Here is a 12164-nt window from a genome sequence, read left to right as displayed (position 1 = left end):
CGCCAGTTGAGATAGGTGACGGTGTGGTGTACTAGTTATGGAGCGAAGGCCAGTTGCTTGCTGGTGGGACAGCTCCACCAATAAGCAGCCTCGTGAGAGATTTTCAGGTCCAGGATGGGGGCAAGGGACTGATGGTGGCGCCAGAGCAGGTATACGGGGCATTTGAGGAGTTTTATAAGAGGTTGTATAGGTCGGAGCTTCTGGGGAATGAGTCAGATATGAGGAAGTTCTTGGAGGGGCTGGAGCGTCCTAAAGTTGGAGAGGAGGAGAGGGCAGTGTTGGAGGAGTCAATGGGGTTTAAGCAGGTTCGAACGGCAATAGGGAAGATGCAGACAGGTAAAACACCGGATGGGTTCCCGGTAGAATTCTATAAGAAGTTTTTGGATAGACTGGCACCGCTGTTGGTGGAGATGTTGGAGGACACGGTGGCTAACGGAGCGCTCCTGGGGATGATGGGACAGGCATCTAATTTGCTGTTGTTATAAAAAGGATAAGGACCCAGTGGAGTGTTGGTCAAATCGGCCAATATCTCTGTTGAATGTTGGAAGACTGCCTTCTGCAGGTGATTGGGGAGGAACAGATGGGGTTTGTAAAGGGTAGGCAGTTGTCCTCAAATGTGGGGGACTTGTTAAACGTGGTGCTCTCCCCACCGGAAGGGGGAGGGGGAGATGGAGGTGGTGGTAGCGGTGGAGGCTGTGAAGGCGTTTGATCCAGTAAAGTGGAGTTATTTGTTTGCAGTGGAAAGGTTTGCGATTGGGCCTATGTTTGTGGCATGGGTGGACTTGTTATATAAGGAACCGAAGGCGAGTGTCTGTACAAATTAGATGAACTTGGGATATTATCAGCCCTGGAGGGGAACGAGGCAGGGGTGTCCCATGTTCCCCCTGGTGATACAGCCCTTTGCCATTGCACTCAGGCACTCATAAGTGGAGGGGGATAGTGAGGGGGCGGGGGCGGTGGAGCAAAACACGTCCATGTTTGCTGATGACCTTTTGTTGTATATTTCTAACCCAGGTCCCATGGTGGGGGATATAATAGGGCTGCTATAGCGCTTTGGGGCTTTTTCGAGATACAAATTGAATTTGGAGAAGAGCGAGTGCTTTTTAGTTTTGTCTCCGAGAGCGGGAGCTGGCTTGATGGGGGATTGCTGTTTCATGTGGCCACTACTCACTTCAGGTGGCCTGGAGGTGTAGGCGGCCCAGGGCTGGGCCCGGCTCCATAAATTGAATATAGAGGGCGACAGTCGGGGGGGGGGGGTGACTCTTCCAAAACTGATGTATTACTGTTGGACACCGAGAAGGTGTGGGGCTGGTGTAGGGCGCCAGAGGCGATGTGGGTGAGGATGGAGGCAGGCTCTTATAGGGGGTCGGGGGATACGGGCTCTGGTAACGCCCCTGTTACCGTTTGCCCCAGGGAGATAATCGGGTACTACAGTGGTGGTAGCCATCCTGAAGATATGGAGGCAATCGCTGCAGTATTTTTTAAGTTAGGGGCGGGGTTGAAGCTGATGCTGGTTTGAGAGAATCATGTGTTTGTGCTGGCGAGACTGGATGCCAGGTTTCGGGAATGGGAGGAGTGGGGGTTGATGGAAATGAAGGGCTTATTTTTTGGAAGGCCAGTTTGCGAGTTTGGAGGAGTTGAGGGAGAAGTTTGGTATTCTGCGGGGTGGGGGAGGCCTCTAAGTATATGTGGGTGTACGATTTTGCAAAGAAGGTTTTCCCAACGTTTCTGGTGACATCTCCCTTCTCGTTGTTTCAGGGGGTGGTTTCGATGATGCGGTTGCGGGGGGGGGGGGGGGGGGGGGGGGGTGTCACCTCAGCAATTTATGGGAAGATTTAGCAGGAGGATATGGCATCACTGGAGAGGATTAAGGCCAAATTGTAAGAGGAGCTGGGGGGGGGGGGCATTGGAGGAGGGGTTGTGGTGTGAGGTGTTGCGGAGGATGAACGCCTCAACCTCATATGCGAGGCTGGGGTTAATACAATTAAAAGGTGGTGCACAGCGCTCACCTGACAAGGTCGAGGATGAGCCGGTTGTTCGAGGGAGTGGAGGATACTTGCGAGTGGTGTGGGAGAGGTCCGGACAACACATGTTCTCGTCCTGCCCAAAGCTGGAGACATTTTGGGGGTCGTTTTTCAGTACCATGTCGGCGATCTTGCACTTTGATTTGGAACCCAGTTCCCTGGGGGCCATGTTTGGAGTGTCGAACTTGCTGCAGCTGCAGATGGGAACGGGGGCAGACGTTTAGCCTTCGCCTCGCTGATTGCTCGCAGGCAGGGTCTGTTGGGATAGAGGTCAGCCTCTCCGCCCAATGCCTCAGTGTGACTTGGTGACTTGATGGAGTTCCTGTATTTGGAGGTTAGGTTTAGCTGGATGGGGCGATTGGGGGGTTCCACAAGAGACGGGGGGGCAGGATTCTCCCACCCCCGGGCCGGGCTGCAGAGCGGAGAATCGGCGCCACTGGCGCCAGCGCGTTTGGCACGGCGCTGGTCGTGGGCCGCTCTACGTGGCCAGGCTGCCGATTGTCTGGCCCTGATGGGCCGAGCGGCCGCTCTAAAAGGCAGAGTCCAGTCGGCGCCGTCCACACTTGGTCGCAGCCGGCGCGAACTCTGCACGCAGTGTCGGGGGGCGGCCTGTGTGTGTGTGTGGGGGGGGGGGTGAGGGGGCTCCAACCCCTCCGATGGGGCCTGGCCCGCGATCGGGGCCCAACGATCGGCGGGCCGGCCTCTGTGGCTGGGGTCCTCCTTTCCTATGCGCCGGCCCCTGTAGCCCTGCGCCATGTTGCGTCGGGGCCAGCACGTTGAAGGAGGCCACTGCGCATGCGCGTGTTGGTGCCGGCGCCACTGCACATGTCCTCATTGGCGCCGGCGTAACTGCGCATGCGCGGATCTCACGGCGCACAGTTCATGTCGGGATCTGCAATTGGAGCGGCACGAACCGCTCCAGCGCCGTGCTGGCCCCCTGTAGGGGCCAGAATTAGACATGGGAGCGGCCCGTTCACGGCGTCGTAAAACGCGACGGTGTTTACAATGGCGTGGACACTCTGCCGTGGGATTGGAGAATCCCGCCCGGGGTCTGTTTATTCTTCCCTTTAAAGAGTTGGTTACCGTCAGCTGCGAGGAGGAAGGGTGGGTTGGCGAGGTAGGGATGGGGCGGCTATTCTTTGAGTTATTGGAGTGTTGGTTAACAGCGTAGGGAGTGGGGGGGAGGGGGGAAGAGATTCTGTTATTGCATTTTTTTTGTACAAAATGTTGAAATGCTAAAAAAACAAATACAAATATTTTTAAAAATAAGTCTCTGATGGTTTATGTTTGAACATGCCACCTTTGGTAAATTCCTGTTCCAAAGTACCTTTGTCAGGGTTGAGCATTATGAAAGCAAAAGCAACAGAAGCTCGCACATTGATATTCACTGCTACATTGTACCTGGGCAGACACTGCTGCAGCAGTAGAGAAATGGTTAACAGTTGTGATATACATCAATGCCACAACTTATTGACCATTTACTTAACTTAAATTACCATCATCCATCTACTTAATTTATTAAAAGTGTCGACATGCATTTGACAAAATGTCACAGGTAAGAATTATTTGCAAAATAGCGCATCACACGAAAGAGAAAATGCTCGATAACTTGATCGGTATCGCCTGATGTGCTGAGTATTTCTAGAATTTTCCTTTTTTATCTCTGATTTGCAGCACCTTGCTTTCGAATTAAGAAATCTAAGTCAAACTTCTCTGAAAAATATTTGTCAGTGACCTGTCATCGAGATTAATGAGTTGTACTGAAGTTAACAGACTTGCTACTTTTCTTTCATTCATTCATGGGTTTTGAGCATCGCTGCTAAGTCCAGGATTTATTGCCCATCCCTGAATGCCCTTGGGAAGTCTAGAACTGCTGTAGTTCATGTGGTGCTGATACACCCAGCATCAGTGAAGGAACACCAATAGATTTCCAAATCAGGCTGGTACATGACTTGCAGGTTGTGGTGTTGCCATACACTTGTTACTAGGTTACTGCCGATGTTAGGAAATTGTCACTGAAATTAGGATAGTTACACTGAAGTTAGGACACTGCCACTCAGGTTGGTAAAATGCCCCCAGAACTGTTAAGGCCACTACTGAGAAGGATGGTTTTGATGGCTGTACTAGTTCTTGCATCACCTCTTGTCCATGACAAATGAGCCAAGTATGCTCACTGAAGGCTGGACACTGTCTCCTTGTTAACATGACAGACCGAGAATCATTAACCTCTGGGGCAAAGCAGCAATTTCCAGCTTCTCCTTCCCTGTGCAAGGCTGGGGACTAAAATGATGCTGATCAGTGGAAAGTGAAACTGTGTGTCCTGGTTATTGTAAACTTTAGGGATCAACATTAAACAAACTTCAGATTTCCTATGCAAATAATAGAGTGCCACTGAAGACCCCATAAATCCTTCTCGGGAGCTCCCCATGGGAAGTAAATTGAACTAGGTCGGAGAAGCATGTACACAAAAATTGATTTGCTGCAATAAGCAAGGTCGGAGTTTGGAATGTTCACAAGGCTCAAAACCTTTTGCAAGTATACAGGAGCGTCTATCTCGTGTGGTGTGCATGTGTCGGGGGGGGGGGGCAGTGAAGCGATGCAGGTGTGAACCAGTTAAATCATTGATAATACATTCACTCAGATGGATAACACAGTCTCATTTCTCGCCAAATTTTCTTAGACCTCAAATAAGGCAAATTATCTACAACAAATATTGCAAAGTGCTGGTTTCCAAATATTACCAAATATGGCAAATGGAAAAAAAACTGTGAAATGAATAAAGAGCAATTCTGGTGGCAATTTACAGGGATTTACATTTCATCAGGGATTGCTCAATGATGACTTTATTACACACAGGTTGTGAAAGATGTCTGATTTTCATTCAGCCTCACCCTAGGTGTCCTCTGGACAGCATGCACGCTCTGATACAATACTAATAATATTCTGCTTTTTAAACTCTCAGCTGTTCTCTTGTAGATTATCAGAATTACTTACTTTATATCCTGTCACTTCTGATTCATTTTCCATTGCTTTAACATGATCCCAGTTTAACACAACTCTAGAGCTAGCTGATTCCCACCATAGTTTTCCAGGCGCTTGACTTGGTGCTGCGAGACATGGAAATAGTAAGTCAACATATCAGTGAAAGAGTACAGTGTGTGCCAAGAGCTTTGAGCTTTATGGGCGATGGAATTCAAAAGCAGAATGAAACAAAACTGATGTGTAGCAGTCCAGGTTGATGTACACAATTCCATTATGCCACTTGAAAAAGTTCTGGGTAACGATTATCCTTAACCAACACTGCGAACACCAAATTATTGGTCATTTATCCATTTGCTATTTGTGGGATTTTGCTGACACGCAGCAGCAAACTTCAAAATGTAACTAATTAGAGTTGAAACACTGGGGAGAAAGGTGCTATATAGTTGCATGTTCTTGATTTCTTTATTTAGTTCATGAACTCAAGATTTTTTTTTGAAGAGAAGAATTATAAAGGCTGGAAACAGAAGAAGAAACAGAAATGGTTGGTGGGTGAGCTTAACAGTTGCAGAGGCACCTTCGTCAGAATGGCTTTTGTGAATTCAGCTGCATGAGCAACTTTAAGGCGGGGGTGGGGGGGGATTGCAGGTTTTCACGCCTCACAACCCACTCTGAGAGGGACAATCTGGGGCGGCACGGTAGCACAGTGGTTAGCACTGTTGCCTCACAGCACCAGCGTCTCAGGTTCGATTCCCAGCTTTGGTCAATGTGCGAAATTTGCACGTTCCCCCCGTGTCTGCGTCAGTTTCCTCCGGGCACTCCGGTTTCCCCCCACAAGTCCCGAAAGACGTGCTGTTAGATGAATTGGATATTCTGAATTCTCCCCCAGCATACCCAAACAGGTGTTGGAATGTGGCGACAATGGGATTTTCACAGTAACTTCATTGCAGTGTTAATGTAAGCCTATTTGTGATAATAATAAAGATTATTATAAGAAAACCCATTTAAAACACATTTCAGTATTGAAGCCAGTTTTTGTTCTATTCCTGAAATACGCACGTGGTTTCCGAGTAGTGACATTAACTGGAAGGCTGGCAGGCCCTGTTCCGGCACTGCTGTATGCTTTAACCATCAGGTAATACAGTGTGCTGCCCTTCAATCCTGTGACCCTTGCTGAAGTATTGTTTCCGTTTGACTTATGTTTGGCTGCTGTCTCTTCGTTCTCCTCATCTGCCCAGTACCATATCTTCAGAACAAAATACAAAGAATCAGGGCATCTACAGGAAGTAATCTGAAGCAGAATAACACCAGGTCACAAAACACAGAGTTCAATATTAATGGCAGTGCTACAAACACTAATCATCATCAGGCAAAACAGCAAAGCATTCAAAAGAGATAGTGACTGATAACTTCCCGCCATTGTTCACAACTAGTCTGAAAGAAAATATGATTACGAAACAAATTTAAAAATAAATGACCTGAAACCTATTGAAATATGCGATCTGGAAACTTCATGCGATAATAAAAGCTGTACAAGAAGGTGAGTTCTGTGTGCTCATGCTAATACATTTATTCGTATTTAATTATTCTCCAATAGTGAAAAATGGCACATCTGAGTAGGTTCACCAATTAGCTACAACTGATCACTATACTATCAGCAGTAATTTACATTTTAAACAGTCTCACAGGTACCACAAACAAAAATATAATGACATTATCTGAACTGAAGAAATGTGTTCGGTAAAATTGGACCATTGATTCTGTATGTCGCAATGATTCCTACCATTTTCAGAAAATTTCGAGTGCCCACGCGAGCAGTCCAACTACTGTGGAGCAGTGCCAACCTTTTGGAAGTGAAATCTTTTCTTTCCCAAAGACTCAGGGCCCAACTGAAATTTAGCCCTACTTTCTCCATAACATTAACTGAGGTAATAGGTTACATAAGAACATAAGAACTAGGAGCAGGAGTAGGCCATCTGGCCCCTCGAGCCTGCTCCACCATTCAATGGGATCATGGCTGATCTTTTGTGGACTCAGCTCCACTTTCCGGCCCGAACACCATAACCCTTAATCCCTTTATTCTTCAAAAAACTATCTATCTTTATCTTCAAAACATTTAATGAAGGAGCCTCTACTGCTTCACTGGGCAAGGAATTCCATAGATTCACAACCCTTTGGGTGAAGAAGTTCCTCCTAAACTCAGTCCTAAATCTACTTCCCCTTATTTTGAGGCTATGCCCCCTAGTTCTGCTTTCACCCGCCAGTGGAAACAACCTGCCCGCATCTATCCTGTCTATTCCCTTCATAATCTTATATGTTTCTATAAGATCCCCCCTCATTCTTCTAAATTCCAACGAGTACAGTCCCAGTCTACTCAACCTCTCCTCGTAATCCAACCCCTTCAGCTCTGGGATTAACCTAGTGAATCTCCTCTGCACACCCTCCAGTGCCAGTACATCCTTTCTCAAGTAAGGAGACCAAAACTGAACACAATACTCCAGGTGTGGCCTCACTAACACCTTATACAATTGCAGCAGAACCTCCCTAGTCTTAAACTCCATCCCTCTAGCAATGAAGGACAAAATTCCATTTGCCTTCTTAATCACCTGTTGCACCTGAAAACCAACTTTCTGTGACTCATGTACTAGCACACCCAGGTCTCTCTGCAAAGCAGCATGTTTTAATATTTTATCATTTAAATAATAATCCCTTTTGCTGTTATTCCTACCAAAATGGATAACCTCACATTTGTCAACATTGTATTCCATCTGCCAGACCCTAGCCCATTCACTTAGCCTATCCAAATCCCTCTGCAGACTTCCAGTATCCTCTGCATGTTTTGCTTTACCACTTATCTTAGTGTCGTCTGCAAACTTGGGCACATTGCCCTTGGTCCCCAACTCCAAATCATCTATGTAAATTGTGAACAGTTGTGGGCCCAACACTGATCCCTGAGGGACACCACTAGCTACTGATTGCCAACCAGAGAAACACCCATTAATCCCCACTCTTTGCTTTTTATTAATTAACCAATCCTCTATCCATGCTACTACATTCCCCTTAATGCCATGCATCTTTATCTTATGCAACAACCTTTTGTGTGGCACCTTGTCAAAGGCTTTCTGGAAATCCAGATATACCACATCCATTGGCTCCCCGTTATCTACCGTACTGTTAATGTCCTCAAACAATTCCACTAAATTAGTTAGGCACGACCTGCCCTTTATGAACCCATGCTGCGTCTGTCCAATGGGACAATTTCCATCCAGATGCCTCGCTATTTCTTCCTTGATGATAGATTCCAGCATCTTCCCTACTACCGAAGTTAAGCTCACTGGCCTATAATTACCCGCTTTCTGCCTACCTCCTTTTTTAAACAGTGGTGTCACGTTTGCTAATTTCCAATCCGCCGGGACCACCCCAGAGTCTAGTGAATTTTGGTAAATTATCACTAGTGCATTTGCAATTTCCCTAGCCATCTCTTTTAGCATTCTGGGATGCATTCCATCAGGGCCAGGAGACTTGTCTACCTTTAGCCCCATTAGCTTGCCCATCACTACCTCCTTGGTGATATCAATCCTCTCAAGGTCCTCACCTGTCATAGCCTCATTTCCATCAGTCACTGGCATGTTATTTGTGTCTTCCACTGTGAAGACCGACCCAAAAAACCTGTTCTGTTCCTCAGCCATTTCCTCATCTCCCATTATTAAATCTCCCTTCTCATCCTCTAAAGGACCTTAGCCACTCTTTTTTGTTTTATGTATTTGTAGAAACTTTTACAATCTGTTTTTATATTCTGAGCAAGTTTACTCTCATAACCTATCTTACTCTTCTTTATAGCTTTTTTAGTAACTTTCTGTTGCCCCCTAAAGATTTCCCAGTCCTCTAGTCTCCCACTGATCTTTGCTACTTTGTATGTTTTTTCCTTCAATTTGATACTCTCCCTTATTTCCTTAGATATCCACGGTCCATTTTCCCTCTTTTTACCGTCCTTCCTTTTTGTTGGTATAAACCTTTGCTGGGCACTGTGAAAAATCACTTGGAAGGTTCTCCACTGTTCCTCAACTGTTTCACCATAAAGTCTTTGCTCCCAGTCTACCATAGCTAGTTCTTCTCTCATCCCATTGTAATCTCCTTTGTTTTCGCACAAAACACTAGTGCTTGATTTTACCTTCTCACCCTCCATCAGTATTTTAAATTCCACCATATTGTGATCGCTCCTTCCGAGAGGATCCCTAACTATGAGATCCTGAATCAATCCTGTCTCATTACACACAACCAGATCCAGGACCGCTTGTTCCCTTGTAGGTTCCATTACATACTGTTCGAGGAAACTATCGCGGATACATTCTATAAACTCCTCCTCAAGGCTGCCTTGACTGACCTGGTTAAACCAATCAACATGTAGATTAAAATTCCCCATGATAACTGCTGTACCATTTCTACATGCATCTGTTATTTCTTTGTATATTGCCTGCCCCACCATAATGTTACTATTTGGTGGCCTATAGATTACTCCTATCAGTGACTTTTTTGCCTTACTATTCCTGATTTCCACCCAAATGGATTCAACCTTATCCTCCATAGCACCGATGTCATCCCTTACTGTTGCCCGGATGTCATCCTTAAATAACAGAGCTACACCATCTCCCTTACCATCCACTCTGTCCTTCCGAAAAGTTTGATACCCTCGGATATTTAACTCCCAGTCGTGACCATCCTTTAACCATGTTTCAGTAATGGCCACTAAATCATAGTCATTCACGATGATTTGCGCCATCAACTCATTTACCTTATTCCGAATACTACGAGCATTCAGGTAAAGTACACTTATGTTGGCTTTTTTTACCTCTGTTCTTAATCTTAACACCTCGATCAGTAACCTCTCCTAGGTTATATTTCCTCTTAACCTTTCTCCTCATTTTCCTTGTCGTCGAACCCATATCTTCCTGTGACAACCTGCCACGTTGCTTACCATTAATGTTTTCACTTCCCGTTTTATTTCTTTTAGTATTCCTGGTCCTATTCACTGAGCTCCCCTCAGTCACTGTACCTTGTACTGTCGCCCTTTTTGATTTTTGACTATGGCTTCTCTGCCTTACACTTTCCCCCTTACTGCCTTTTATTTCTGTCCCTGTTTTACTACTTTCCAACTTCCTGCATCGGTTCCCATCCCCCTGCCACATTAGTTTAAACTCTCCCCAACAGCTCTAGCAAACACCCCCCCTAGGACATCGGTTCCAGTCCTGCCCAGGTGCAGACCGTCCGGTTTGTACTGGTCCCACCTACCCCAGAACCGGTTCCAATGTCCCAGGAATATGAATCCCTCCCTATTGCACCATCTCTTGAGCCACGTATTCATCCTCTCTATCCTGACATTCCTACTCTGACTAGCTCGTGGCACTGGTAGCAATCCTGAGATTACTACCTTTGAGGTCCTACTTTTTAGTTTAACTCCTAGCTCCCTAAATTCAGCTTGTAGGACCTCGTCCCATTTTTTACCTATATCGTTGGTGCCTATGTGCACCACGACAGCTGGCTGTTCACCCTCCCCCCCCCCAGAATGTCCTACAGCCGCTCCGAGACATCCTTGACCCTTGCACCAGGGAGGCAACATACCATCCTGGAGTCTCGATTGCGTCCGCAGAACCGCCTGTCTATTCCCCTTACAATTGAGTCCCCTATCACTATAGCCCTGCCAGTCTTCTTCCTGCCCAGCTGCGCAGCAGAGCCAGCCATGGTGCCATGAACCTGGCTGCTGCTGCCTTCCCCTGGTGAAACATCTCCCTCAACAGTATCCAAAGCGGTATATCTGTTTTGCAGGGAGATGACCCCAGAGGACACCTGCACTGCCTTCCTACTCTTGCTCTGTCTTTTGGTCACCCATTTACTATCTCCCTCAGTACCTTTCACCTGCGGTGTGACCAACTCGCTAAACGTGCTATCCACGACGTCCTCAGCATCGCGGATGCTCCAAAGTGAGTCCATCCGCAGCTCCAGAGCCGTCAAGCGGTCTAACAGGAGCTGCAACTGGACACACTTCTTGCACGTGAAGGAGCCAGGGACAGTGGACGTGTCCCTGAGCTCCCACATCGCACACGAGGAACATGACACGGGTCTGAGATCTCCTGCCATGTCTTAAACCTTCGGTTAACTTCAACAATTTCAATTCCCCCCAAAAAAAATTTAAATAAATAAATAAACAATGTTCCAAAGTGACAGTTTTTGGACAATAATATCCATGAATCAATTCTATTTTGGGTTTTGATCTTCAGACAGCATTCTGTAAAGAAACATCAAATGAGCACCGAATGGGTAGACATTAGTTACCTGAAGGGAAATGAGATTAAATGAAAACACGTGATTGCCCAAAGCGGGGATTGTAAAATGAAATTGAAAAGGTCTGGATATTGCTGAAATTTGCATTGAGGTTAGTCTGTTCCTTGGCAAGCTGTCTTAATTGGGGAAATCCAACATGGCCCCTCTGCACATGTGTAGCCACATCCCAATATTTTGCTCCTATTAAAATAGGCAATAGGTGATATAGTACCATTTATACGAGAGACATTGACTAAGACAGGTGCTTATTTGATTTTTAATTAATAAAAATGTGAATATCCACATAGTCATCTTTGCCTGTTAGATGTGGAGGAAAGTGGGACAGTCTAATCTCCAAGGAGTACTCAGATATTCCAGGCTGAATGTCTCTGAGAAATTTACATTTGCCCCCATGAGTGTTGATGTAGGAGTCTGTTACAGTACAGTGAGAATGTGTTTGCTCTGCAGATGAGTGAGTTGCTTGGCTGGTGGGATTTAAATATGATTCATGAAGGGTTTTCCAATCATGCTCATTTCTGAAGAAAAATTCCAATCATCAATTCCAAAGGATGTTTAGCTCTTCAGAAATAATTAGACAGTAATTAGGTCCATTAGGTATCATATGCTATTAGAGCAAGGTTTTCTGCTATTGCAGTAACTGTGGGCTGGATTCTCCTCCGTTCTGGAGACTAGGTGCTGCCGCCGGTGTAGAATCACCGGAACTGCACGCTCTCTCTCGCAGCACTGGCCAGGAGAAATTCAGGTCGTCCAAATGGGCCAGCACGCAGCCCACATGCAGCCCACCGATTTCTGGCCCCTTGGCACCTGATTCACTGGAGTCAG

General features: G+C 46.3%; 1 protein-coding gene across 26 annotated transcripts in view; it reads right to left on the bottom strand.

Annotated features, from left to right (window-relative positions):
* Positions 1-12164, bottom strand: part of LOC140388298 (contactin-4-like) — a 3617424-nt gene that overhangs the window by 164625 nt on the left and 3440635 nt on the right. For all 26 annotated transcript variants that reach the window (XM_072472208.1, XM_072472210.1, XM_072472213.1 and 23 more), the window contains 2 exons: positions 6063-6249; positions 5019-5131 (listed from right to left, as the gene is read on the bottom strand). In XM_072472208.1, coding sequence (XP_072328309.1) covers positions 5019-5131; positions 6063-6249 — 300 coding nt within the window. The remainder of the gene's footprint in view (positions 1-5018; positions 5132-6062; positions 6250-12164) is intronic.

Source organism: Scyliorhinus torazame, chromosome 13 (assembly GCF_047496885.1).
Source record: "Scyliorhinus torazame isolate Kashiwa2021f chromosome 13, sScyTor2.1, whole genome shotgun sequence".
NCBI lineage: Eukaryota > Metazoa > Chordata > Chondrichthyes > Carcharhiniformes > Scyliorhinidae > Scyliorhinus > Scyliorhinus torazame.
Note: the sequence above shows the minus strand (reverse complement) of the source record. Positions and strands in the feature narration are given on the sequence as shown.